Source organism: Pteropus alecto, unplaced genomic scaffold (genome assembly GCF_000325575.1).
Source record: "Pteropus alecto unplaced genomic scaffold, ASM32557v1 scaffold74, whole genome shotgun sequence".
NCBI classification, from domain to species: domain Eukaryota; kingdom Metazoa; phylum Chordata; class Mammalia; order Chiroptera; family Pteropodidae; genus Pteropus; species Pteropus alecto.
In genome coordinates, this window is record NW_006436291.1 from 3,365,108 (window position 1) to 3,390,542 (window position 25,435).

The following is a 25,435-nucleotide window of genomic DNA, read 5'->3' on the forward strand; positions in this document are numbered from 1 at the left end:
AGCTGAGCAGGTGGGCCGCGCTGCGTGCTCTCTGAGTGGCCTGCAAAGGCAGGGCCCATGTGGACACACCTGACGCAGGGAGGAGGGTGGAAGGCTTAAGCCCTTCAGTAAGTGGGGGGGTTGAGGGGACACAGGTCACTCCCAGAACCATACTATGCCAACGAAGCAGACCCCAGAGAACAGGCATCACCTGTCACGTGCTGAAGCGGTGAGCTCCCTGCAGCCTGGCTGGGCTCTGGGCTCTCCTTGGGTGGGTGTGAGTGTGGAGTGGCCCCAGGGGATCAGGCACTGGTCAGGCGCTTCTCCCATACTTCCCACCAGACCCCAGACTCAGAGAGCAAAGGATGTTTTTGACTCCTGAGATGGCACCCACCCCCACTCCAGGCATTGAGGGGCTTGGCTAAACGTGAAATTGTCGATGATACAAATCGAGTAGGAAGCTAACCCAGGCCCATGGAGTGACCAGAGAAGCTCGGGGAGGCCAGGTGGGAGGCAAAGCGTAGTGGCAGGCCCAGAGGGCCGCGGACACTCGGGGGCGCGGGTGTGGCCTCGGGGAGAGGGGCTGCTGCTTCTGCCCCAGCGAACCTCCCTCCCAGGGGTCCCCTACTGGCCCACCTGCTCGGCCCTTCCAAGGCACAGAGGCTTGTGTGAGAAGGCTAGGTGCCTAAGTGCTCACAGGCCCTGCCGGCACCTGTCCCCTGCAGGAGGCTCCTTTGTGGGCATACAGGTGGCTGGGCTGGACCAAGAACAGTAAGTCTGGCCTCAGCGGGAGGTCAGGGTCCTAGCTCCTGAAGCTGCAGCTGTGGTCACTCTGAGAACCGTCACAGACCACAGGAAGGTCATGGTTCCGTGCTGACCTGGCGCGTTTGCTGAGGGTATGTTGGGTCAGCCGGGGTGGTGGGGGACACAATTTGCTGAACTCGGCCTGTCTTTGCTAGCGTCCTTGCCGGCAGACAGGGCTGCAGCGGGGAGGGGCTGAACTGGTACTGTGACGGCCGAGTGCCCACTACGTCCTGTGACTTCTTTTCACACAGCTCTGCTGCCGGCTCAGCTTCTGAGGCCCCTGTTTTAACCGCTTAAAAGGAGCTTAGATGAAACTGTCCTGAAGACTTGCATAGTGTCTGGCCCTCACTAAATGTTCAAAATATGTCTGTTCACATGCCCAGCCAGTTACGATGTCTCAGGACTTGAGAGCTCTCTCCTGGGCTTCAGAGCAGGGGATCTTGGCCAGTCCCTGAGTGGTCACTGGCACCTCAACTTTCTAGAATAGTAGACTGAACGTTGGGGTTCATCGGAAACTTCTTAATCCCCCCGCTGGAGGCCCAGCACTAACTGGGCACTAACGCTGGCCTCTGGCCGGTCCCTCCCCTGCGTCCTGACACCCCTGGCCACCAGCGTGCTGCAGGGAAACACCACAGCCCAGGGGCAGCTGAGCTGCGTCCAAAGACCTCAGAAGGGCGTCCGCCTTCCAGACGTCCACGCTGTGTCCTCAGGCCTGCCTTCTGCCCCCACGCAGCCGGGCGGCCTGTGACATGGTCCACATGGAACACACCCTCTGCTGTTCAGGGTACAGACACACCGTGAAGTTCATCTTCTTGAAGGTGGCCCCATCCCAGCCCTTTGACCAAGCAACTCTTCAGTCACAGCCAGGACAGGTCACGGGCCCCTGCCCAGGCTAGTGAGAGAAGACCTGGGCACATTCTTGGCCACCACACGAATGCCCATCTGTTTCTAGGGGGAGGTGGCTCTAAGCCTCCTGCTGGGGGCGGGCCCACCTAGTCCCTTTGGAATGGGGACCGTGACAGCCAAGCGTGCTCCAGGGAAGCTCTGGGATGCCCTACAGCATTGGGCCACGGAAGGGCAAGGCTGAGGGAGACCTAGCTTGTCACGTGACCATTTTACGGCGGATTCGGCGACCTCCGATTGCCAGCCCCGCCACGGAGCGGGGGCCGCTTCGCGGGACGTTACCGTTTCCGACAGGATCACGGCCTCGGACTGCTGCAGGGGCGCGTCGGCGGGTTTGAGTTCTTTGTCGAACGCCTCCTGATGCTTGCTGTTCCGCTTCTCCTTCTTCTTGTCCTTCTTGTCCTTCTCCGGGTCGTCCTTGTCCAGCTTGTCCTGGGACCTGGAGTGCATTTTCTTTGGCAGGAGGGGCTCCAGAGCGAACCTACGGGAAACGGCAGTTTAAATCACTGGCATCGTTCCAGGAGAGCACAGTGTCACCCGGCAACACGCATAGTCACCCACGGGAGACCTCAGCGCCGGCAGGAACTGCCGGATCGTACGAGGCGAGGAACGGTTCTGAGAGGCTGCGGGGACTCGGGGTGCACGTCAGCCAAGCACAATGGCTGGACCACGTTTGCTCATCACAAACAACAAACTGGGGAAAAGCCCCGCTCTTACGGGATGGAGTGCATGGGACGTCTGACTGGGTATGTGACGATGCTGAACGATTCTGTTGATCTGTGAGGGGAGGGTGGTGTCTGGGGTCCATTTCAAAGGGAGCCCTCACCTTTAAGGGGTCCTACTGAAGTGTTCACAAATGCAATGGGGCAAAGGAGGCTGGTATCTGGATTCAGACCCGGTGTCTGTGGCTAGTTTAAGATCACAGGCATGCCGGTCGCTTGAACTTGGACGGCCCAGTGACAAGCCAGCTGGCTCCAGCTGGCTCCAGCTGGCTCCAGCTTACAGGCAGTGGAGATGCCTTCAGGTCTTCGGCCAAGAACTAAGCTAGAGACCGAGGACCTGGATTCTAGCTCCGCCACCTACTGGTAAGTCTCGGCATTGTCTGACCACCGTGGTTAGATGGGATGTCCCCAGTCACAAGATGAAATAAGGACACCATCAACCCTCAGCCCACTGACACCAACCAGATGCCGTAAAAACACGTAAAGGGTCAGCGTCCTGAGTAAATGGATCTTGGACTGGTTTCTAAGGCACATGTCATACCTGCGTGTGCACACACATCTGCACGCAACTGCAGGGCCCACCCTGTTTCTGTCCTGCTAAGTCTTATCAGGAAAGGGAAGAAATGGGTCCAATTCTAAGACTGGAACCTCATCCTCTGCATCAGGACGGAGGTAAGCGAGAAGGCCAATGTGGTAAAGGCATGAAAACAGCTTTAAAACCTTACAGCGTTAACTCACAGGCAAAGTATTATCATGAGGATTTCACATTTTCAAAATATAGCATGTGAAAATGGTAAACTCTTTTATTTTTTAAAATATTTTTTAGGTGAGGCAAAACTTGGTTGACTTCACAGACTGCAAGGACCTTGTCAGCTTACAATCAATCCTTCCTTCCTTCCTTCCTTCCCTCCCTCCCTCCCTCCTTCCTTCCTTCCTTCCTTGTTTACGCCTGCTTAGCTTCCGAGATCAGATGGGATCCGGCTGGTTCAGGGTTGCATGGCCGTAGATAGGTAAACCTTTTTAAAAGAGCTATCATCTCTTAACAGGAATTACTGTCATACAGTCGTAGAAGAAAAACAGCCTGTATTGTGGTCTCTGATCAATGTCTTTGGAACTGTGGGCTGCACATCTTTTCCACATGATTGACAGACGCAGAAGAGGGAGCCAGAGAAGTCGCAGAAGCTCCCTGGCCTCAAGCTGCCCAGTGCCCAGCCATTGCTGAGCTTGGCGACAGGGCAAACCTCAGTCCCCATCACATGCACTGGGGACAGGGAGCCTGCCCGAGCCTACCCTTGGGAATGCCCAGGCCTCACAGTGACCTGACATGGTTCCCTGGACCACCCTGTGAATACCCTGGCTTCTTCACAGGAGACCGAAAGAGAAAGAAACTTAGAAAGCCAGGCACGTCTTCGTCCTAACTGGGGTTTATGTTAAACTCTTTGTGAAGAGAACGTTGAGAACAAAACCTGCTGCTCTGATTAAGGCCATGCCAGCACCCTGGCTCCCCACACGGGACGGTGACATGGGGATCATGGTTCAGATGGAGCGTTCAGCAAACCACACTGCGAATCCACGGAAGACACAGACGGCTGAGAGCAAACCGCATCTCCTACTCTTTGTTTCTCCCGGGCAAACGGGACGGGTGGCTGGATTCGTTGTCATCGAGGCCCATACTATTTAAAGAGTGATGGTACTGAAGATATAGCCATTGATTATCACTAGCTGCTCACATCACTGAGAGAGAGACGGGATGACATATGTCCCTCTGCACGGAAGGACCTCTGAAGTTGTCCTGTCCCCAAATCAAACCGGATCGCGATCAAGCCTCTAGATGCCACTACCAGTCTGCAGAGACTGTGGGGGGCAGAAACCCACGGCAACCGGCAAGGCAGGGGCTACGACCAGCAAAACCCAGACCACAGGATAAGCAACCTGGATTTTTCAAGAAGCAACTTATTAGAAAAAGAAAAAAGGTAGAAAGAGAAATCTATTGATTAAAAGAGAATTAAAAAGATACAGCAATCAGCTGCATGGTGAGAATCTTATCTGGATCGGTTTCAAATAAATAAACTTAAAAAAACATGACACTTATGATAATTGGAAATTAACGTCAATATTTGCTGATACTATCAAATAACTGTTAATTTTTTCTGTGTGATAAATAGTTTTTTAATTTTTTTTTTAAGTTCTTACTTTTTAGTTCACACTGAAATATTTAGGGATCAAATGACATGATGTTTGAGATTTGCTTTAAAACAATATGGGAGCGGAAGGGGGGTTGGATACGGATCGAAATAAGACTGGCCAGGAGTTGATGAGCATCGAGGCTGGCTGACGGGCACAGAGCCTCATTATAATATTCTGTCTACTCTGTATATAACTGAATAAGAAAAAACTTAAAAAGGTCAGATGAAATATACCCGGTCTTTCCAAAAGGATACACACTAACCAGGAAATCAACATCCATTAGGTGTGAAATGATATCTATCTCTTATAAGCAATAATAAAATATTTTATGATTTTATTCTAGGTTTTACAGAACTTGAGACAACTAATGTAAGAAGAAAGGATCCGATTGAATTCTGGACATCGCTGGGCTCAGGGAGAAGACATGGGCCATGAGATACGGACAAGGACACAAAGAACCACAAGGCGGACGGGTCGAGTTTTACATTTTTCGCCTCGTGAGAAGCAACTGGCCACAGGACGCGCTACGCTCTGCAGGAGGCTGCGCCGTTGGTGACCAAAGCTTCATTTTCTCTACATTAGTTACATGCCTGAGGATGCACAAGAACCTGGACTCTATCGAAGATGCCTTATAGTTCAAGGTTAACAAGAGCCTCCCAGGGAGGAGGAGACGTGCCATGCTCACGTCCTCACACGCGCAGCACGCCCCGCTTTTACTCAAAACCTCCAGACCGATTTCCACCCTCAGCCCTAGTTCTCGGAGATACAAAACCTTTTCCCAGCTAGCCTGGGGATTTTTGTGGGGAGAAGCTGACTTAAATTTCTTTAGCTATCTTGTTCTAAGTGACAAGCACCCATGATTTAAACCCCTCTAAATTGAGAAATTTCCATGTGGACTTGACCTTATAAGTAGCAGACACCGATAAAAATAATTGCTGAGGAAAAAAAATGGAAGTATAGTCTTCTGTTCTCCACCGGGCACTTGGTTGTTGACAAAAAAGGGCACTCGGGGTTGAGTGTCCCTTGGGTGCTCTGAAAGTTTGTGTCTGCCTGTCACAGGGCCCAGGGCCTGTGGGGCTGGATGATGAACTGTCCCCCAAACAGGGTGGGACAAGCACTCGGCTGTGCAAACTCGACGGTAGGACAATTAGAAGCTCTCCTCTGATGTTTAAATTGCATGCCACATTTTTCTTTTTGTAGAAGATGAACAAACTTTACATGTCTGCTACTCAAAAGCACCAAAAAAAATCAACATGGCGGTTCTCTCTGAACACTGAGTTAACGGGAGAGACTCGGTGACGGCTCAGCAGGTGCCAAACGGTCGACTTGGTCCCTGGTCCCTTCTTGGCTGCTTCGTGCTTTCTGGTGCTGCAGAGCGAAAATGGGTCCCCAAAGAGGTTTTGCAGAAAAAAATGGCCCCGCCCACCCTCACATAAGCCTGGCTGTGTGTGACAGTCCTGCCCTCCTGGTGTGACATGACGGAAGTGAACCAGAGACGCACAGGACAAGCTTGTCCTGGACTACGGCACGCTCCCTCCAGGACACGGGAAGAGGGATGCGCACTCGCCGGAGGTCCTAAGATCCGATGGAACCTGACCCAAACTGGTACCCGGAGTGAGGGCTTTTCTCTCCAACACTCACGAGGCCCTGAGGGTATAACTGGGCATTGCGCTCTTCAAGTCCTGGCGGGGGGGTCTCAGTTTCAAACGCAGTTTTAATTTTAAAACATCCTCTCCATTGTGACAAAACCAACCCAGGGCCCCAGGTAGCTGCTCGGGTCCCTCCAAGCCCTGTCCCTCACGCCGAGACTGACTCACCCGTCGGAGCCCGGCCTGGACGGCGTGCTGTCCGATGACAGGGAGGAGATGGAAGCCACCGACAGCGGCCGCGAAGAGGAAGGCATCGTAAAGGACCGTACCATGGACCTGGGGCGGCTGCCTCGTCTGTCGTCCAGGCTGGAGGGCTGAGGGGGCAGGAGAGAGAGGGAGGAGGGGGGAAGGCTTGTCTGACGTCTATTCCCAGACTTCTGGCCTGGCACGGTCAGAATCTTGGGTCTAAGTGTCTCAGCGGCCTGGACTCTAGCCCCAAATTGCCCACTTTTATGAACAGTACACATTCCCGATCAGAGTCGAAGATGAAAACGATTATGTGGGGGATTTTTGAAACCCAATTCGATATCGTGAAAAATACCAGAAAGCACTTTCTTGGCTTTTATAAATTTAAATATGGTTTTCTTTACTAAGACCACAATGTATCTATCGATTTGTTCCAAAGTCATAGTAGAATGTATGGACCAGAAAATTTAATTTATAGAGTAACATCTAGAATGCGATTAAAGAATCTGCAGGATCTCTAGATGAGCTTTGTGGACCTCCGCATGTCGACAAACCGTGCAGGTCGCCAAGAAACATGGGCGCGTGATGACTGAACCTCTCTAGACTGAAATAAGCTGCTCCTGCCCCTTAACTAAGGTGGGGTCCTCCCTGGCCGTGGCTGGTGGAGAGCATCAGGTGAAGCCACGGCTGGAGCCGCTGACAGTGGGCTAGTGACGCAGTCTCAAGAAAAATGGTGTCTGGATAGTTTTCAATCTTCTTCGACACATTTTTGTAATATTACCAAAACAAGTGTCCCTGAAATACACCACGTCAACCTCTAATTAGCCAGAAAATGCTAGGATATCTGCACCTGAGCCAGATGTTGGCACATCTGGGGCCGCAGCTGCTGCAGAAGCCCCTTTTTCTCTTTCTTTCTGTTTTTGAAGACGTGGAAACTAAATTCCTGTAGGGCACGTGCTCACTGCGTGGCTTCGGCAGCCCCGTCCCTCATCCCCATGCCACCAAAGCTGCTTCTCGTTCAGCCGGTCACCTTAAGGAGACCTGCTTGGGACCAAAGCTGATTATAGACTGTGTAACGCCACTTCCACATCTGAAAACTGGGCCTGTTCCTTACACGCAGTTTTACACGTGAAATAGAATTTGATCTGTACACTGTCTCTTTAATAAAAATAGGTTCGAAATTGCAAAAGAATAGTTTAGAAGCAGGAGTTGGTAAGCTTTTTCTGTCAAGGGCCAGAGAATCAGTATTTTAGCCTTGGAGACCATGAGGTCTCTGTCTCTACTGCTCGACAATGCAGAAAGAAGTGCTCATGGCCGCTTGCCAATAAAACTTTATTTACAAAAGAAGTGGCGGGCCACAGTTCGCCAGCCACACGCAGCAGGAGTGAGGCAGCGTAGAGGGTCTGCTCAGTGCTGGGTTCAGCGCCGATGACGGTGACACTGCACAGACCCAGGGAGACGTCCTGTGTCATTAACTGGCCTTCACGAGCCAACTAAAAAGGAAACGGTCCCTTGCAGACTAGCCCGAGCTGTGAAAACACTTCTCATTCAAAAGCTGAGATCGTCTTTCAGGCTTTTCTGAAACACTTCCTAGGGCGATCCAAGGCCTGCTCCTGAATGTCCACATACCCGGCCTCCTGGCGGGGCCCTGGGGCCTGTTTCGCGTCCCTCTGTCTCTGACGCGTCCCGCCTGCTGCTCCAGGCCCGTTTTGACTGCTCGCCCCCGCCGTGGGCACCACCGGCCCGACACGGCCATCCCCCTTGTCTCTGCCCTCTCCGCGGGCCCTGGACGCTCTTTGTGCTTTGAATGACACCTGTTCGCAACCCCAAGCCCACGCGCCCCATGCCGTTTCCAGTGCATGGGTTCTGAGGACGGCTCAGAGGCGGAAACCCACTTTGCAGAAACCAGGAGCTGGTCTTGCTGAACGCTCAGTCCACGCACCGCCCACCGTCGTGAAGGGGCTTCCTGCCTCCCCCTCCCCAATCCCACCCGCCCTTCCTGGGCCCAGGTGCAGAGCAGAAGGGGAGAGGGCCGGCAGCTCGTGCTCAGGTGCGTTTCGGGGTCAGAGAAAACTGCCTCCACGTTCCGTCACCGGCTGGGCAGGTGGGGACGCGGCGTCCTAGGAAACACGGTGAGTGCACGGCGGAGAAGCGGCGAGGCCTGTCCGCCATTTGGGCGCGGCGAGCCCCGCTCCCAGGGGCGCCCAGCACGGCAGTTTCCACGTCCCTGATGAGATGACCTCCGCGGCAGCCATGGGGCCGCGAGCGCAGAGTGAGGGGCACGCAGCGCTGAGTCGGCCACGGACCGGGGGGTGGAGATGGCCGACATGACGACCGCACTCCGGCCACCTGAGCAGCCTCTTCCTGACCGCGGAGGGCTGGCGCGTGTCCTGACAGCAGCCCGGCGGGAGTGAAGGCAGGGGCAGCAGGGGCGGCTCTGGCTGAGGGACAGGAGCCACTCGGGGGCTCGTCTTGAAGGGTGCCCCTGGGTGGCCGTGGGCTCTGCTGGCCTCGACTCCTGCTCGACGGGGCGGAGACGCCAGACTCTGGGAACCAGGGTGCTTCCTCCTCCCTCTGGAGCAGCGGCCTCTCCCCGTCCTGACAGGTCGCCTAGTGACCGAGACCTCGTCCGCGCAGCGGGGCTGGCTGGGCGCGGGGCGGTTAGCGCGAGCCTGGAATTCTGGCTCCAGCCATCATGTGACCTCGCACAACACGGGGAGCTGCTGAGCCTCGGCTCCCCCCGAGCGGGCAGGGAAGGGCCGTCGCGGGTGAGGCCCGCCAGGCTGGGCACACTCGATGGCAGCTTCCCTCGTCCTCGCCGTGTCGCTGCTGTGGCCGAAGCCACCCTCCCCTCAGCTCTCCCACCGGGAGTGCACCTTGTCCTCCTGATGATGTCACAGTTCACCTGTGGTTCCAGGCTAAGCCGTCGTGCCCGCCTCGACCCGCCTAGCTGCTTGCTGCCCGCTGCGTCGTGGCGGGTGGTGTAGCTGAATTTAGCCCTGGTGGCCAGCGTTTCATGAGGTTGGGTGAGAAGCAGGTGAGCTTCTTAGAATTCTGGACACATTCATTCCTTTCTGAAGGCTGCACGAAGACCCCTGGGGGCAGGAAATCCACAGGGGGTGATGTGCTGGCCCCTGGGAGTGGGCACACGGGGAGGTAGGTCTGGGTGGGAGAGGGAGGGAGGTGGACAGGGCCAAGTGAGGGGAGTGTTAGGAGCCAACCCCTCAGAGGCCACGGAGTGGGGGGCAGGGGGGACCTGAGGGACCAGCAGTCACACGGTCGGCTCCACGTCCCCAGCGGAACCTGGCACTATGGCTGTCCTCCAGCCTTGTAAGCCGGCTCCCGTCCCCAGCACACAGAACAGGTGAAGCTGGACGTCTCCACGGAGGCAGGGCGGTCAGCTCAACCCCCCACCCCACACCCGCTCCCAGCAGCCTCCGGGGAACGCCCGGGCTCCACAGACCCCGGCAGGAAAGTCACTAGGACGGGCCCCTCCCACTGGCCAGAGAGGAGGTGGAAAGTGGTGGGGACGATGCCTTCTCAGACTGGGGTGCCAGGCTAATGGCCAGCCAAGGACAGCTGCCCAGGAACAGGAGAAACTGTCCTTAAGCAGGGAGACGCCCCACCACCTACACGATTCCCCCGCCGTCCTGCCCGGCTGCCCGTCTCCCCCGGGCCCCGCAGCGAGCTTGCACGGAAATAATGAACTGGAGGACAAAATGGGACATGCAGGATGTTTGCTGAGCAAGACAGGTCTCCGTCATTCTGAAATGCACTTGAAATAAGCGATGGAGAGGGAGCTTTTCACTGAGTAAGAAAACTCTGAGACTGCACAAGCGCTGACTTCTTAGACGGAATTGAAAGTGGTGTCACTTTGGGAGAGGTGCGTTACGGTGCACTGAAACCCTGCCCTCGACGCTGACCGTGATGAGCCGCGGGCTCCGGAGCCGTCACGTGCCGCTCGAGGTGTCGGACGTGCACGAAGGATGTTTCGAGGTGGACCTTTGGCGTGGACCCAGCGGGAGCACGCCCTGATGGCCCGCCCGCTTGCTTGCCCAAGCCACCCGCGGGGCCGGCTGAGCCTTCGGGAGGGCCCAGCAGCCGCGCTCCTCCTGGCTTCGGCAGGTTCAGGCCGCCTGGGCCCAGGACCCGGCCACTGCCAGCAGGGGTGCAGAGGGCGTGGGAGCAGGGCGTGTAGGCACAGCCCAGTTACCCCCTCGGGGACGGGGCTGGTCCCCTCCATGTCTCCCACCACGAAGGCAGGAGAGTAGTGTAGGTGACAGAGGTAGACTGAACGCACAGACTGGGGACAGACGGGTGGGCTTCACGCTCTGGGTCAACCACCCGCTGGGCAGCGACTGCGGGCCCGTTACCCTTCCCACGTCTCATTTCCCCATCTGTCAAACGGAGACAAGCTCAGTGCCTCCTGAGACTGTTACCTGGATTAAGTAAACTCACGTCTGCAAGACACGCGGGGAGCTCCAGCACAGGGCAAGCCCTGAGCTAGTGTTTGCTGCGCAAGACGTGCGTAGGGAAGAAAGACGTGAGTGCAACAGACAGCTGTAGAGGAGAGCGGACAGGTGGGGCCGGGCCGACAGACGGACCAACGGCACAGGGAACCGGACGCCGGTTCTTCAGGAAGCAGAGGACAGTGCCGAGTGTCGCGAGAACCGGTGACTCCCGGCAGTGTGCCTTTTTTCTGCAGGAAACGGGAGACCTGCACGCAGGACCCCTCGGGGCACCCATCGGTGCCGGCGGGCATGGGATGGGCGCCAGCAGGTGTGAGGGGGGCCTTGCTGCTGCCTAACACCTGGCGCTGCTGCCGGCCTCTGAACAGCGCGGGGGGCGCCTGGGGTGCTGGGCCGGACCCTGCAGAGCCCCAGGCAGCCACGGAACCCACCGAGGCTCCCAGAGACGGTGAGTAAGGGCGGAAGTGGTGCCCTGAACCACACACCGCGGAGCACCCGGGGGAGGGGCCTGGCCATGTCCCCAGAGCCGCTAAGGCGCACTCATGAAGACTGCCTCGAGCCTCCTGTAAGGCTCAAACCGCGAGGAGTTTTTGCGTCATCCAAAGTCCCAAGCTGCTGGTTTACCGCGCTGCTGATCCCAGCCCCTGCTCAGAAACCGTCAGGGACTCAGCAAAACCCGGTTCCGCCCGTCGTCCCGGAGCGGGGCCTCCTGCCCGGGCTGGTGTGCGGGCTCTGGCGGCTGGGCACCTTCCCACCTCCCGCTCCGACTTCTCTCTGCCCGAGGCACGCCGTGTGTGCCCGGCTCCGGGCCTGCGTCCAAATTCTCGCCCGGCCCTGCTGAGGGAGTCTCGCCCCGCACTGTCCCCCCCATCCCGCCCTGACCACCACTGTCTCACCCGCCTCGGCCCAGCCCAGCGACTGCTTCCTCTAACGAGTGAGTCTCGTTACAGACCCGTGACCGTCACTCCTCCCCTGAGGACGCGTCAGTGCCGTGGGCCTGTATGTGTCACGTGAGTGCGGTGTGGTCTCTGTGAACGGCCATGCCGCGTGGGCCTCCGGCACACTTCCTGTCACTCCGCTGAGCTGAGGACCCACTGCGCTCCCAGCACGGGGCCACATGTCCGGTGATCAAGCAAATTCATGAACGTTTACTCACCCCGACACGCCCAGTGATTGGAAGGAGGTTGCTGGTTTGCTGGCAGACGAGCTGAGGAAGGGGCCGAGGCCCCTCACACAGCCGGCATCACCTGCACGTCCTGGTGAGGCTGCCCTGGGTGCCTGTCACCGTTGGACAGTGTGACGCACAGCGCCCCCCGCCCAGCAACGGGGCCCGCTTACCATGGCTCGGACCCCGTACTGCTTCTCCACCTTGTCCTTCAGCTGTTTGAAGCAGGCTTCCATCCGCTCATGAAACGGCCTCAGTGCCTCCGTGACTCTCTCCCCATGAATCCTGATCCCTTCGGCCAAAAATGGAATCTGAAACACAGAGGTCAGGCCTCCTTAGTTCTCAGTTAATGGTCTAGGCCAGGGGTCCCCAGCTCCCCAGCCGCGGATCGGTCCCGGTCCCTGGCCTGTTAGAAACGGGGCCGCACAGCAGGAGGTGAGCAGCGAGCGAGCGAGCGAAGCTTCATCTGTGTTTGCAGCCGCTCCCCAGCACCAGCATCACCACCTCAGCTCCACCTCAGATCACCAGGCATTAGATTCTCATGGGAGCACCGGTCCCTGGTGCCAAAAAGGTTGGGGACGGCTGAGTTACATTCTTTCATTCTCATAACTTGAAAAATAATCTGGCTTGCTTTCATTGCTAAGTCCTTTTGCTACTTTTAGTTGTCTTCTGGTTGATACTTTTTTCTTTTTCATAGCTTCCAGTCCATTCCAGGCCTTTTTTACCTTGTCCCGGTCCCTGGCCTGTTAGAAACGGGGCCGCACAGCAGGAGGTGAGCAGCGAGCGAGCGAGCGAAGCTTCATCTGTGTTTGCAGCCGCTCCCCAGCACCAGCATCACCAACTCAGCTCCGCCTCACATCCTTAGGCGTTACATTCTCATAGGAGCTCCGGTCCCTGGTGCCACAAAAGTTGGGGACCGCTGGAGGGGGAGGCACACACACCAGGCAGCTGGTGGTGCTGTGCGGTCCTCGTCTGCTGCATCCAAATCAACATCAAAGCAGCCAAGTGCACACTCATCGGCAGGTGCGTCACCCTCAAACACCCACATTTTGAAATCAGGATTATTCAGTTTTTAAACTGAACATGTCTAGGGTGGTGCTCAGCACATGGTGGCCACTGGGCGGCTTTGCCTGACTCACATTTGTCCGTCCACCCACAATGGACTTATCTGTGCTTTCCGCTGGAGTTCGGCGGCGGTGCATCTTAGATTTGTCTAGATGTAACCCGATCTACTAGCAACGGGTCACGTGGCCACGCAAAGATTTTTGAGCTTAGAATTTCGCCTGTATAAGAAATTGAGAACCCTAGTCTCGAACGTGAAAGTCTAATTATATGTGACTTCTGGTCCTGAAGGATATTCTTATTTGGAAAAGAAGACCGAATTTATTCTTCCTTAACACTAAAAATAATCATTTCTCTGCCAACACTGCTGTCACAAAGTATCCATGCCAACACTTCACTTCCGAGCGCGGAGATGCAGCTGACCTTTAAAAGTGTCACAGAGCGGCATTTTCTTCCCCAGCCCCGGAGACCCCCGAGCCACCGCTGCTGGGGGGCGGGGGGTGGGGAGGTGGTGTAGGAAGGACTCCTTTCTGACCCAGGCTTCTGCTTCCAACACCCCTCCCACGTCCCTCTCAGACAGGGAGTTAGACACTCTTCAATGCAATCAAGCTAAGAGGCTTCCTCTTAATAATTTATAATTAAATCCAAATACTGATTAAAAACAGATTTTCCTAATACGACAGAACACCAATCTCGATGAGCAGATCCATTAGTGAGAAGGATAATAAGTACACAATTGAATTTCTCGTGAACGGATTCAAGAAACCTCATCAAGATGAATCGACGCACAGAACGCGTTTGTTGCCATTTATAGCGCACAGCTGCTGCCTCCCGTGACGCTCGGGGGAGGAAGGACGGGACAAGCGGGCGCTCCCGTGCCCACGGCCACCCAGCTGCGCCGAAGCCGAGTGTGTTTTGCTGACGGTTGGGCCTGCGCCCAGGTACACGCCAGGTAGCCTCCTCCCGACAGGAATCGCCGACAGGACGCCACGCAGGTGAGACGTTTTCATATTCCGTGTGCATTGCTCGTGCGGGCGGCGCGTCTCCAGGGCGAGCCGCCGTGTGCTCAGGTTCCGCGGCAGAAAACGCTCACAGTGAGCCTTCCGTCTCCCGCGTTCCGCCTGGGCGATGGCGAAGGCAGGCTGGGGACAACTCCTGGTGGGACGGTAAATGCGGTGTCTGTCTGGGTGCGGAGGAAGTACGGGGTGCTGTCTGAAGGTCGGGGACGGCCACCCCAATACCGAAAGCATTTCGACAGAGACTGGACCTTTCTCAAATGCTCAAAACACGGTCTAATCATTTCTGTGTTTTTTGTTGGTTTGAGAAAACTCCAAATTGGGCAGATTCTTGATATCAAAGGGGCCACTTACTGGACTGAAGTGAAGACCACGTGGTTTAGGTCACTGTTATTGTATAAACTACAGTCTGGCCGGTGAAATTCATGGGGCATGAGATTTAGGTCCCTGACACTGGTGACATAGAACCTTCATGCAGGGCGGGGTCTGGCCCCGATCTGCTTGGGGCTGACGTGCAGCTATGAATAAAATCCACTCCAACACATGAGGTCTTAAGACACAAGCAGAGGTGACGCGCTGAGGCCTGACATGGCCCTTAGAGACCCTTTGGTTAGGTGGGTTCCCAGATGGCTGAGCACCTTCGGAATCTCCTGGGCAGAGGGCTGAACCCCACCTCCGAGCCCGATTGGCTCCAGGATGGAGCCCGGGAATGTGCATTTCTAAGGCGTTTCCCAGGGCCCGGAGAGGAGACGGTCACACCTCAAGGTGTCCAAACTGAGCACACAGCCCGTTTCAAAAGACCTCCTTCTGAGTGGCGGTGCTGTACCTGACGTTCGCACCTGTGTGTCCGCTACATGGATTCACGGCCCGCCAGCTGCACAGAGCACCTGGGAGCACGGCTGAGCCCTCCAGGAACACCGTCCCTGGCGACGACGACCATGCCTGTCACCAGCTGGGGACAATGAGTGAGCCTGGTCTTTCATCTTCGTGCATTTCAAAAGAGAAACGTGTGCGCGTCACAGCAGGCTGGTGAGAGTCCATGTGGATCCATCTCCGGACCCTCCAAAGGGATGCTCACCAAGAAAGCGGCATTCGGGGAATAACCAAGCTGTGCCCGAGGGAGAAGCCGGTGCTCACGCGTGACCTGGGGACCGCTGTAAACCCAGCAGAGGCCCCACGCCGCCCGCACACGACTCTGGGGCCGCACCACCGGAACAAGGCGCTGCCTGGGCCTTATCAGCCGGCTTCACCCGACACTGGGCACCAAGATGCGCTCACTGTGCATCAGAGACAGAGACTCGGGGGCGAGTCCTGGGGGTTCCCGGGAGGAAAAGCCACTGCTCCGGCCGGGAGGTCCCAGGAGAAAACCGACCCAAGCCAACCAACAAACGGAAACAGAAGAAAGCATCCCGATAATCCCGAACGTCTCATTTCTGCTGACTGTAGGACTCAGTCACCGAAACTAAAATATGGGTTCTTCAAAACATTTGCAAATGAAAGCAAAATCTCAGGTAATGTTTTGAATATGTATTTTTCATCACTTTTGATTTAATGAAGTTGTTAGAAAATAGGTTCTTTCTTTTAACTTTCCTGTGAGCTGCTTTAAGATTCGCCCTTTAATATAGTTATCAGGGGTGATGACATGAAGTTCCCTCTGGGGAACAAATTATTTTCCTCCATAGGACTTGAAACTCTTAACATCCAATTTGCTGTAAAAGCTTACAAGAAAAAAAAAAAAATCAATAGAACTTTTGCAGACCAAACTAGTGTTTGTATAGCGAGGTTTTATGGCCTTTGGAGGAGTTCTGAATTTTGTATCTTTTGGTTTTTACAGCAACTTAAAACGGAATCATTCAGACTTTTGAACTCTTTCCTCCTTCCTCACTAGCGGGGAGTCGGCCTACACGAGGCTTCCGTCCCAGGCAAAGAGCCACCCTTGGCCATCGAGGTCCCTTGGAGTCAGCCCCCAGGGATTCTTATTGCAGAATAATTCCAAGGCGAATAGATAAGGAATGCGTTTGGACTTGTGGCAGAGTCGCACCTCGCAGGATGGCTGTTATTAAAAAAACAGAAAGGAACAAAATCGGAAAACACCCAGTGCTGGCGAGGGTGCGGAGGGGCGGAGCCAGGGCGCATCACTGCGGAGGGGCGGAGCCACAGCGCATCACCGCGGAGGGGCGGAGCCAGGGCGCATCACTGCCGGTGGGGACTAGAACCGCGCAGCCGCCGCGGAAAAACACCCGGCGCTTCCGCGCACGACTGGACACAGAATAACCCTGTGGTCCAGCAATCCCACTTCTGGGTCTACACCCAAAGAAGCGAGAGCGGGGACTCGGACGGGCATCTGTTCACCCACGATCAGAGCAGCATTCTCTGCAACAGCCGAAAGGCGAGAACCACCGAAGAGTCCATCTATGGGCCACAAATACTATGCGATCCACTTACATGAGGCCCCAGATCAGTACAATTCACAGGGACGGGAACCAGAATGCTGGCTCCCAGAGGCAAGAAGGACGGAGAGTTAGTGCTCAGTGGGCACAGGGGTCCAGACTTGCCAGATGACGAAGTTCCGGAGATGGCCGGGGTGACAGCTGCACAGCATGCGACTGTACTCAACGCCACCGAAGTGAATTTAAAAAAGGTTAACGTGGCAAATCTTATGTAAACGTCACCACGATAAAATGTAAAATAAAATACGTACTTGTAACTTGGCTTGAAACCAACCCAGCAGCCAACATGCTGAGGACGGAGAAGCCACTGGGCTGGGGCTGCGGGAGGGCCAGGACTAAGGTGTCCACAGAGACGTGTCCTCAGCAACGTGTCACTGTGTCAGGGACCCAGTTGTGCTTTCCTGGGATGGCCACATGCATGTACATGCACACAGATGTACACACACATACACATACATGTGCATGCACACACGTGCACATGTGTGCACACCCCAGAGCTGGGCAGCCCTGCCTCGTCCCTTTGAGATTAGCACGTGAGGGTCACGTCTGTGGAAACGTGACACCGAAACACCCGGCTGCCCCTGGGTGGGCGATCAGGGATCACGCCCCATAAGTCCACCGGAAAGCGGGGTGCACGGGGAGCAGAAGCGAGGCATCGAGGATACAACACCAGGCCAGGCACGGGAGGCACTGGCCTCCGCCTCCTTCGGCTCGCTTCACCCTGTCAGGTGTGTGGGGTTTAGGTCGGACAGCACCGTCGCCTCCCACGTTGGAAAACGAAGCCTAAGAAGTGAGCCGCCCAAAGCACAGAGCGAGCAGGCGGAGCTGCCCCGAGAGCGGCTCTGCCGTCCCCTCCGCCTCCGGGCTCACGGAGGCTCCGAGAAGCACAGATGCTTGAACGAGGGACTTCTCACTGAACACAAGGCACCCCCCGGAGTCACCCACCCTTTTGAGACCACGTGCGCCAGAGAGGAGGCTCAGAGACCTCGGGAGCACGAGCGGAAAAGCAGGGTAGTGCGCAGCCCTGCAGCTGGGAAATCACAGGCGCGGGCCCGGCCCCGGCCCCGGCCCCGCCCTGCGTACGCGCGGGAACACGGGGCGGAGCACCGTACCCCCCGCATCGCGGACGCCTTTCCGGGACAGCCTGGGGCTGAGCTCCCTGAGAACTCAAGGGTCCGACCTTGCCTCTGATGGGCTGTTCTGTCAATAGAGAGAAGACTTTCCAGCAGCTGGTCAGTGACCAGCGGGAGGAAACAGACCAGGCTCACGTGCAGGAGGAATCTTTCTGGGGGTTGAAATTTATGGCCGCAGCCTCGGAACTGAGTTAGCTGGGGGTGGGCAGGGGCGGGGGCTAGGCCTGGGGATGAGCACGGCTACCTGTGCTCTGGCTGGTGTCCTCGGGCCTGGGTGCCGTCTGGCGGCACGTGCTGGGGTGGTGCAGGTGGATCCGGGCCCACGCTCGCGTTTCTCCCACTCCAGCCCTGAGACGCTGTCACTGGACATTTACCTGCCACGCGATGAGGTCCTTGAGCTTCTCGATCTTCTCGTGGGCCTCTGGGTGCTCCTGCAGGTACCGCTCTGTAAAGAAGGCCTGGAGGAGACAGGGAGAGCCACTGAGAACACCCGCTCACAGCACGCGCTTCTGCACACCTGTCGTGTGCCAGGCCCCGGGGACAGAGCCAGGCGAAAAGCCAACCCACAGCCCTGTGGCCACAGAGCTCCCTCTGCCCCAGCTGGGTCCTCTCAGCATCTCCGGCGAAGTGTCCAGCGAGGTCACACCACCAAACGGCGTGAAGGGGCAGCCAGGAGGGGCATTCGGGTGGCACCGCAGGCTTGGGAGCCCAGCAGACCCACCGCTGAACCTGGATGGTTCGGTCCGCTTGGTGGCAGCTCCTCAGCAGCTCACATGCCTGTCACTACCCCCTCGTCCCCCGGCACCCTGTCCCCGTCTACCCCACACCTAACGGCAGCTCGACCCGAGCGGCCACCCATGCCCAGGGCAATTAACCACCCTTAGTGCCCGTCCTCGGTGGTGGCCTTCCTGCCTCCGTTTCTCCTTGGCCTAGACCGGGGTCAGCAAACGTTTTCACAAAGGGCCTCAGTGTATCGTTCCTGAGTAATGATGCTGTGGCCGCGTTCATCCCAAACTTGACCGACAACAGCAGGCGGGGCTGCCGTGCGGACCCCTGGTCTACCCCACAGGAGGGTCCGCAGCTTTGGCCCACTGCTACTGAGATCCTTTCTAGGGAGACCAGCTGGCCCCCTCCACCGTACCACCTGCTAAAATGGTGTCTTTTGGCTTTTAATGATCCCAGGTCTCTTGAAAGTCACCCGAAGGTCACTCTCCAGAGCCAACCTGGCAGGGACAGTGCCCAGGCAGCTGCGTCTGGGGTGGGGCCTTGACCTTCTGAGCCCGCAGAGCTGTCCTGGCCTGGCCACTGCCAAGACTGTTCACCGAGACCACGGTTGTTCGTGGGCCTGGAGGTGGTGTTTGGACACAGTCTCCCAGGACAGGGCTGTAAAGAAAGCGCTGGCCTGTCACCTGCCTTTTCGTAATTTGCAAAGCCACCCATGACGGCAGGGTCCACGATGCCATTGAGGAGCATGGAGAGGGGGTTGATGGGGAGGCTGGGGTCATCCAGGTGCTGCTGCACCATGCTGTTCAGCTTGTCGTTGGTCAGCTGCATGGTCTCGATGGCGTTCTCCAGGGGGCTGATCTCCACCTGCGGGGAAGGAGGCACGTCAGGCTGGCTGCCACACCCGCTGCCCGGGTCCCCTGCCGCTGCTGGCTCACGGCACCTCGCCAGAGCAGCAGCATTTCTGAGCGGGGACAGGTTCTGTCATCCGTGTGCCTGTGCACCCATGTGGCATCCCAGAACACAGCCCTGAGAGGCACTGGAACACAGTGTGACTCACAGATGAGGCCCTTAGACCCCCGTCTTGGTTTAACGAGGACGAAGAGCTTAGGGAATGTTCGAGCAATCTGTCCCTGTCCCGGAGGCCGGCCTGGGCACCTGCAAGGCCCCTGTACCTGTCTGGTCAGGAAGGTGAGAGAGGGGGCTTGCCATGGTCTCCACATGAAGGACGAGCTCACCCCTCCCTGGGTTCTAGAACCAAACCAGGAAGTTCCAGGGGGAGCTTAGTGCAAACTGAACGGTAGGCCCCACCCCCTGGGCGAGATGCTGTGAGGTGACAAGGAAAGGCCTGGAGGCCCGCTGGCGAAGCGCACACAGTCCGGTCAGGCCTTCCTGTCCTGGCTGTTGCCACGCCCCAGGCCGCGGTGTCCGCGGTGAGAACCTCGGCCCAGCGCTGGGTCCCAAGCGTGAGGCTGGTCACCGCTCACACAGACACACGGCATGCGTGAGATGCGGGACGTGACTTCTTTAACAAGTACCGTGAGGGGCCCCTTCTCAAGCCCTTTGTACTTGACATGAGCACTATTACTATTAATCAAGTTGTTTGTCATGTACATGGCAATAAAACCACCAGGAAGAAAGGTCTCAGACAAGCGTAAGGAAATGGGCAACGGGTCTTAAACTTTTCATTCAGTTGACAGAAAGAACTGTCAAAACAGTACAGTGTCGGCCAGCTTTAAACGTTTTGTGAGAAGAAAGCTCTGGCTTTCTCACCAGCGGGACCGGTGGTGGTGACGACACAGCCTGTCCACTATGATATCTGAGGACGAGAACGGATGCCCCGAGGGGCACGTGCGTGTGCGTGCGCACACGCAACTGTGGGCCAAGTCGTCTGATCTGGGGTCCCCTGTGTGTGTGGCCGCAGTGACCACCTGGCACTCCCGTGTCGGACGCTTAAGAAAGGATCGGGGACAGTTCCTCCCGGGCATGTCCTTACCATGAAAACAGACTTGACCTCGAACCACCTTAGGATCCCAGGTAACTTGTACGCAGTGGTGTACACGGCCCTCTCGATCCACATGTTCTGCAGAGGACACACAGAGCGCGTTAGGAGCGCGGCAGCCGGGCGCTGCTGCCCCGCGGGGACTTAACCCCCTGTGAGGCAAGTCCTGCACCCGCATGGGGTTCTTCCTGGGAGAAGCGACGCTCGGCCCCGCTGTGCCTGAGTAGGGCACCTGCTGTGTCCTGTGCTGGGTCACCCCTCACAAGCCGTGCTCTGCTCAACAGCGGATCACACGGGACACATCGGTGTCGCCTGCTTTCCTGGCCAACCTCCCTGGTACTGGCAAAGAACATGTATAATAGGAGAGAATCATACACGTCAAAACGAGGGAGGTGCCCTCTCCGCAAACGGACTTTTGGGGTTCCAACGAGTTTCACGTTATCCTTACTTCGTGTTTGAGAGAACTCGTGGGTGCAAATGCTTCGAGGAAGTCTGGCTCATGAGAGTGAGCGCTCGGAATAACGCAGACTTTCAAGCTTAGAATTTTTTTTGTATAATATAAGTTTCCCTTAGTTAATAAAAAAAGATATGGGAATAGAAGGGAGAAAAATCACCCCCTATGCAGAGACGTCACCGAAACAAGCAGAATCGACTGTTCGAGACTTCTTACTGAGCAGTAAAATGTGTATGTGTATTTTTGATAAAAATACTATTTCGTAGCCTGTACTTTTTTGTAAAATGGTACATTATACATTGCAGGAAACTGTTTTGAGCCAGGGAGTCTAATCCGACATCTGTTTAAAGGCTGCACAGGACGCCGCTGCAGGGGAAAAGCGTCAGTCCCTTATCCCACCTCCCGCGTCGTGAGCCCCCCCGTCACCTCCCCGTCACCGGTGCCCACTGCGCAGGCCGAGTGTCATCAGTGACCCTGACTGAACGGATGGCGTGATGGAAGGCTGACAAGGCCAGGGTCTTAGAAGCACTGATCCCAAGCCCCGTAGGTCCTGGATGGGGAGAGGACCTGGCCAAGGCCTCCCGTCTCCTAGGCTGCGGCTCCTCGCGCCCCACGGGGCAGCTGCCCCGGGCCAGCATGCCCTGGGAGGGGCCTCAGGCTTCCATCTCCGCCGACTCAGGCCCTCACTCTGCCTCCTCCTCTCCCCGGCCCTCGGGTCCCGGGCTTTGCGCCTTGCCAGGCGGGGAGGTGCTGGGCTGCCACCCTGTGCTCTTGGCACCCGGCCCTGGGAGCCAGGCTCCCATCACCACGGAACCCCCATGCTTATCCGGAAGCCTGAGGCTGTGTCAGGCGTACGGGGGACCAAATCTTGTGGCGTTGGAAAGCCTGGTCTGTGTGTGGGGACCTGGCGCGGCCAACCAGGGGATTTCAGGGCCATTTGGACACCTCGCAGCCTCAGCGGTGGACGCTGCTCAGGCACGAAGGTCAGGGGTCGGGGTCATTTGCGGGTCACTCGCGGCTCCGCCCCACCAGCAGTGTGCTGGACCTCCTAGTGTCTTTCTTTACAGTATGCGAATAAACAGCTGCCAGGTGGAGGGGTGCAGGGGAAATTCAAGAACTACAAACTCCATAAACACCGGCACGAAGGCTGTGAGGACTGAGGCGGGCCTGCTCAGGGAGCCCCCGCCCTCAGAGCTGCTGTCCAGGCAGGCCGTGCCTCTCTCCTACCACAGACGACACCAGCACAAAGTAGGTCCTTCATTAACCAAGAAACAGGGTCTTAACTTTGAAAGAGCAGTACTGGAATTGGGGACGACTCTGGAATTCACGGACCCCAAGCTCCTAGCTGACACCTAGGCCTGTGGGCTCTGGCAGGCAGGGTCCTCAAGAGCCGTGGTGCCTGGAGACGCAGGCATTGTCCTGAGATTGGAAGGGCTCCCACGGGAGGCGGCAAGTCTGCTGGAAGGGGTCCTCGCTCTACTGAGGGGCGGCGGCAGGTGCTGCTCACCTGACCGCCTGCATCCCTGGTGCCTACAGCCTGTAGGTCAGGGGAGGCCATGCCCAGCAGTGCTGGTGTCCTCAGGGGTCCCCGGGGCTGAGGCGTGTGAAACATGGGTCTCTCTAGAGAGTCCCAAAGGAGGTTTACAGGGCAGGAGGAGGGAGAGATGTTAACTTAAAAAAAACCCCGTGTTTTATTTTATGCCTTTGCAAAATGGAATCCATTAAACCAGTTGCACGCATATATTTTTAAAAGGCTGTAAGAATCTGTGTTAATATTTCCATGACTCTAAGTGGTTTTCAACAGGTGACAGACATTTGGCGAGGCGTGGTAACATTTTTGATTGGCTGTTGATTTTGATTTGATTGGGGAGATGCGACTGGCACCTCGTGGGCAGAGGTCAGGGATGCAGCCCCCCGCCCCAGGACGAGCTGGCCCATCGCTCAGCAGTGCCGGCGGACGCCCTGCTCCAAGGCGTGCCGCCTCGGTGAAGCTCAGGCCTGTCACCTGCAGAAAGCCACGGAAAGTGCTCTTGGTGCCACGGGTGCCTCTTCGTAACCGAGGCTCCTAGACACGGCTGGGAGGAAGCAGGAGGCCACGGGCACGGAGGGCCTTAGCAGCGCCGCCGCCTTATTAAAACGTCACAAGGACCTGAGGGACGTCATTGGTGAAATGTTCATCATTCACTAAATTCGAAGGGTTTACACTAGGGTTTTAGCACATAGGGTGCAACGCCATTCAATGCCACACTGGGGGAGCCTCGGAGGCCACGTGTTTTTACAGGCAGTTTTGCTGGTGGTGGAACGTGCTTGTGGTGGTGGCTGTTTTTGTTTGTTTGTTTGTTTGTTTGTTTGTTTTACCGCAAATTCGTTGTCTGGGTTTTTCTCTCCCTTGCGGATCGGCCGAGAATATTCAAATCGCTGGACCTCGTTTACCCTGTAAAAACTGTACAGAGACAAGAGAAATCATTAGACGTTTAACCCGAAAAGCAGTCGATTTGCTCTTAGATGCGAGGTCTGGCCTCCCAATAGGTCATCGCATTTTTTTAAAATATCCCCGACCTTGACCCGAAGCGGTAGCTGTGGTTTCTCTCCCCGTCGGCCTCGGGACAGATGTTGGCAGGTGGAAAAATCACCTTGAGTTTTTGCCTCCTCCTCCCTGTACCTGAAAATCCTCCAGGGACGAGAGATGCTGAGTAAGAATGAAACATGCAGACAGGGAACAAGGCGAAGCTGAGGAGGAAGGAAGGGGTCTCCATTCTTCACTTATGTTCATTACTTCAAAAATTTCATTCATAACTCATTAGCTTCATAATTCAGTAACTTTTAAAAAATAATTATTTAATCATTTATAATTTTTAAAATAAAATATGACGTCTTTATTATTATTTTTAAAGAGGTCTTGCATGCTTTAGCTTCAGATCTACAAAAGGCAGGCTTGCAGCCACCCAGAGTGGCGTGTATGGAACAGGAGTGTCCGCTTGGGGCGGGGGGGGTGTCCCACGTGCGCCGGAGGCAGGCTCCCCACATCAAAGGGAAATATGATTCATGCCTCTCTCTGAGGAAAAAGTGCTGCAAAACTTAAAATGTGTGCCCTGTGGAAGCCATCGTTTGTCAATCAAAAGCCTTAGTTCATTTCCCATTCTTGCTAATAAAAGGTGAAAGAAAGGATAGTGAATTTCATGGAAGGTCACAGCCCACTAAACTTCGGGATACAAAACAAGCAGATCTAAATGTTGTTAGGCCATCAGACAGGTTAATTTTCCCCCCCAGAACATGGATCATGTAGAAAAGGAAATTCTTAACATCGAAGGAACATCGAAGGCAGGGTGTTTCCGCAGCGTTGCTAAGTCAGGTACGATGCGATGGAGAGGTATAAAATCTCACCCGAACTCACAGTCGACCCGTGAGTGTTAGAATCTACCTCGTAAGTCCATGCTGCGTAACTGCCGGGTGTGGGTGAGAGAGGACCCCAGTTCCCCATGCAAAATGTCAGGATCCCTTTTTCTGTGCAGAGAAAGTAAACGCTCCGGCCACGCCCCGGGGATCCGGACCGGGTCTGCTGGGGGAGGGGCTGGGCCTGAGCTGTGGTTGGAAACTCTGCCGGGAGCAGGGCCCAGAGCGGCCCAGGGTGCGCCCGCCCCCAGTTCCTGACCTTGAGAAAGAACCTTTGGCCCCTCGGCCACGTGTCGTCACTTCCTTCACAGTTGACCCGGGAACGACACGGTTCGACCTCCTTGGGCACACGCTTAGATGTGGGTTTTTTTCATTAACACCTGCACTGTTGTCGACCCCTGGCCTGGAGTCGGCGGACGGGGAGGAGGGGCCGAGGGTGTGCTCTGATCTGTGCTCTTTCGTACGGGGGACTCGAGCATCTGCGGATTTGGGTACCCACTGGGGTCCTGGAACAATCCCCCCAGACGCCGAGGGACAATTAAGTTCCTGGAGAGTCAAAAGTTACACCCGACTGTCAACCGCACAGGGGGTGGTGCCTTGTTCAAGAGTCAGCCATACGCCCCTACCTCGGCTCCCCTCACTTCGATGCTGAAAATACTTAGTTTCCCTTTTCTCTTCTTAGTAAACAGAAAGAGCATCTGGAAGGCTAACCAAGGGCTAAATCCCACCATTTCAAAGGTGCAATTATTAATAGCAGATGTGTACAGACTCCCCTCGCCCTCATGCTGGTAGGAAAAATGGGCTGATTACCTGACAATCTGCTCTGACACAGGCCTGTGAAATTTCGGGGGCAAATCGAGTTTGGGCTTCACCGTGAAGCACTGGATATCTGAGGGCGGAAGGGTCAAGGATGGGAAGGCAGAGTGAACGTCAGCGTGAGCAAGGAGCTCCCCGCCGCCCCCCCAGGATGCCCGACCCTCCCGAGGGCCCGGCGGCCTCTCCGCCTCGCCCTGCGTTCTGCCCTGAAGGATACGCTGGCCGGGAGAGTTTCGAATGTCGTCGCCGGGTGGGGACGTCGTCTTCATTTTCTCCGCGTTGGGAAACTGAGTCAACAGCCGAGCCTCGAAGTCTTCCCGAC

General features: G+C 56.3%; 1 protein-coding gene across 1 annotated transcript in view; it reads right to left on the reverse strand.

The window, feature by feature from the left end:
- Positions 1 to 25,435, reverse strand: part of DOCK1 (dedicator of cytokinesis 1) — a 380,982-nt gene that overhangs the window by 7,412 nt on the left and 348,135 nt on the right. The window contains 9 exon segments of the mRNA XM_025047519.1: positions 1,969 to 2,167; positions 6,413 to 6,558; positions 12,238 to 12,375; positions 18,100 to 18,183; positions 19,139 to 19,315; positions 20,445 to 20,531; positions 23,263 to 23,347; positions 25,108 to 25,186; positions 25,331 to 25,435. The exon segment at positions 25,331 to 25,435 is cut by the window's right edge and continues 10 nt beyond it. Of these exon segments, the coding sequence (XP_024903287.1) occupies positions 1,969 to 2,167; positions 6,413 to 6,558; positions 12,238 to 12,375; positions 18,100 to 18,183; positions 19,139 to 19,315; positions 20,445 to 20,531; positions 23,263 to 23,347; positions 25,108 to 25,186; positions 25,331 to 25,435 (1,100 nt within the window).